Genomic DNA, 1,381 nt, shown 5'->3' on the forward strand with positions numbered 1-1,381 from the left:
TTTACTACAAATGTAATCTGTGTTTATCGAAATTAAATTTTTTATCGATGACAATACCTAAATACTTAATTTCATCGACCTTATCTATTATTTCATCGTTGATAATCAGATCATCATGCGCTTCTCCGTTGATTATGTAGTGTTAATACTATTTACTATTGTACTTTGTTCATTTTTGTACTTTGTTATTTTTGAAATTATTGAATTAAGTTCTTTTTCAATTTATGTAAATCAAAAAGAAAATTTTTGATTACTTCAGAATTTTTTCTTCTTTGAAATTTAAAATACGCTAAATTAAAAATAAGTTTATATAAAAATAAAATTTTTTAAAAATATAATTCTATAATTAAATACGCTACAATTACAATTGCTTTCGTTTTACTAACATTAAGTTTTAGCTTGTTCATATTGAAATATATATTGACATTTTTCAAGTTTTCATTTAACCGAGTAATACATTCCTGACATGAATCTCCGGTCGTATACAGTAACGTGTCATCAGCAAATTGGCAGATCCTTACTCCCTGTAGTATATTTTCCATATATTATGTATATTAAAAAGAGTAAAGTACAAAGCACTGCGCCTTGGGGTACACCTAGCATTACTGGCCGAGGACTCGAGACGGTTTCGGAGACTTTGGTGCACTGCCATCTGATGCTTAAGTAACCCTTAAACCACTGATTTTCAACACCTCCAATTCCATAACGCTTCATTTTTTTCTAATAGGATATCCCTATCAATTGTTTCGAAAGCTCGCTTGAAATCCAAAAATACAGCAACTATACAATTTCCTTCGTTCATTTCTGATTTCCAATGTGATACTACTAAATTTAGCGCCGTCTCGCAGCTGTGGCGTTGTCGGAATCCCGATTGGGGTTCAGAGATCAGATGATTGTTCTCCATATAGGCTTCTAATTGCTTATGAACAACTTTTTCGAGTATTTTGCTTTCAGTCATTAACATATTTATTGGACGAAATTCTTCTGGATTAACCGCGTTTCTTACTTTCTCCACAGGCGCTACCATTGACCTTTTCCACTTGTTGGGAAAATCTCCATATTGTAGAGATGCATTAATGATTTCAAGAAGAATTGGACCTATTATATGAAATACGCTCAGTATAATTTTTGCCGAAATAAAGTTATAGTCTTTCTTATTGTTCATGGATTTAAGTATGCTTTTGATGTCGTTTAACTCTAAGGGGTTAAATTTAAATTGCGTATCACAGGGTTTTATATTGCTGGTATAGGGCACTTGGGGGATGTTTCTATTGAGGTCTTCGATGCTTCTTACAAAAAACCTGTTTAGTTCGTTAGCAATTACTGCTTTTTTTTTGCTCTTTGGAATTTACGATTATTTTGCATTTTTCGGCTCTCTCCT

General features: G+C 32.2%; 1 protein-coding gene across 1 annotated transcript; it reads left to right on the forward strand.

The window, feature by feature from the left end:
• The first annotated feature begins 346 nt into the window (after positions 1–346).
• On the forward strand, positions 347–893 carry LOC118749487. Its single transcript, XM_036484283.1, has 2 exons — positions 347–663; positions 728–893. The coding sequence occupies exons 1-2, from the start codon at positions 467–469 to the stop codon at positions 891–893; spliced, it is 363 nt and encodes a 120-aa protein (XP_036340176.1). The 5' UTR covers positions 347–466.
• The last annotated feature ends 488 nt before the right edge of the window (positions 894–1,381 follow it).

The sequence above is a fragment of the Rhagoletis pomonella genome, unplaced genomic scaffold (genome assembly GCF_013731165.1).
Source record: "Rhagoletis pomonella isolate Grant_MI unplaced genomic scaffold, Rhpom_1.0 Rhpom_scaffold_00017, whole genome shotgun sequence".
NCBI lineage: Eukaryota > Metazoa > Arthropoda > Insecta > Diptera > Tephritidae > Rhagoletis > Rhagoletis pomonella.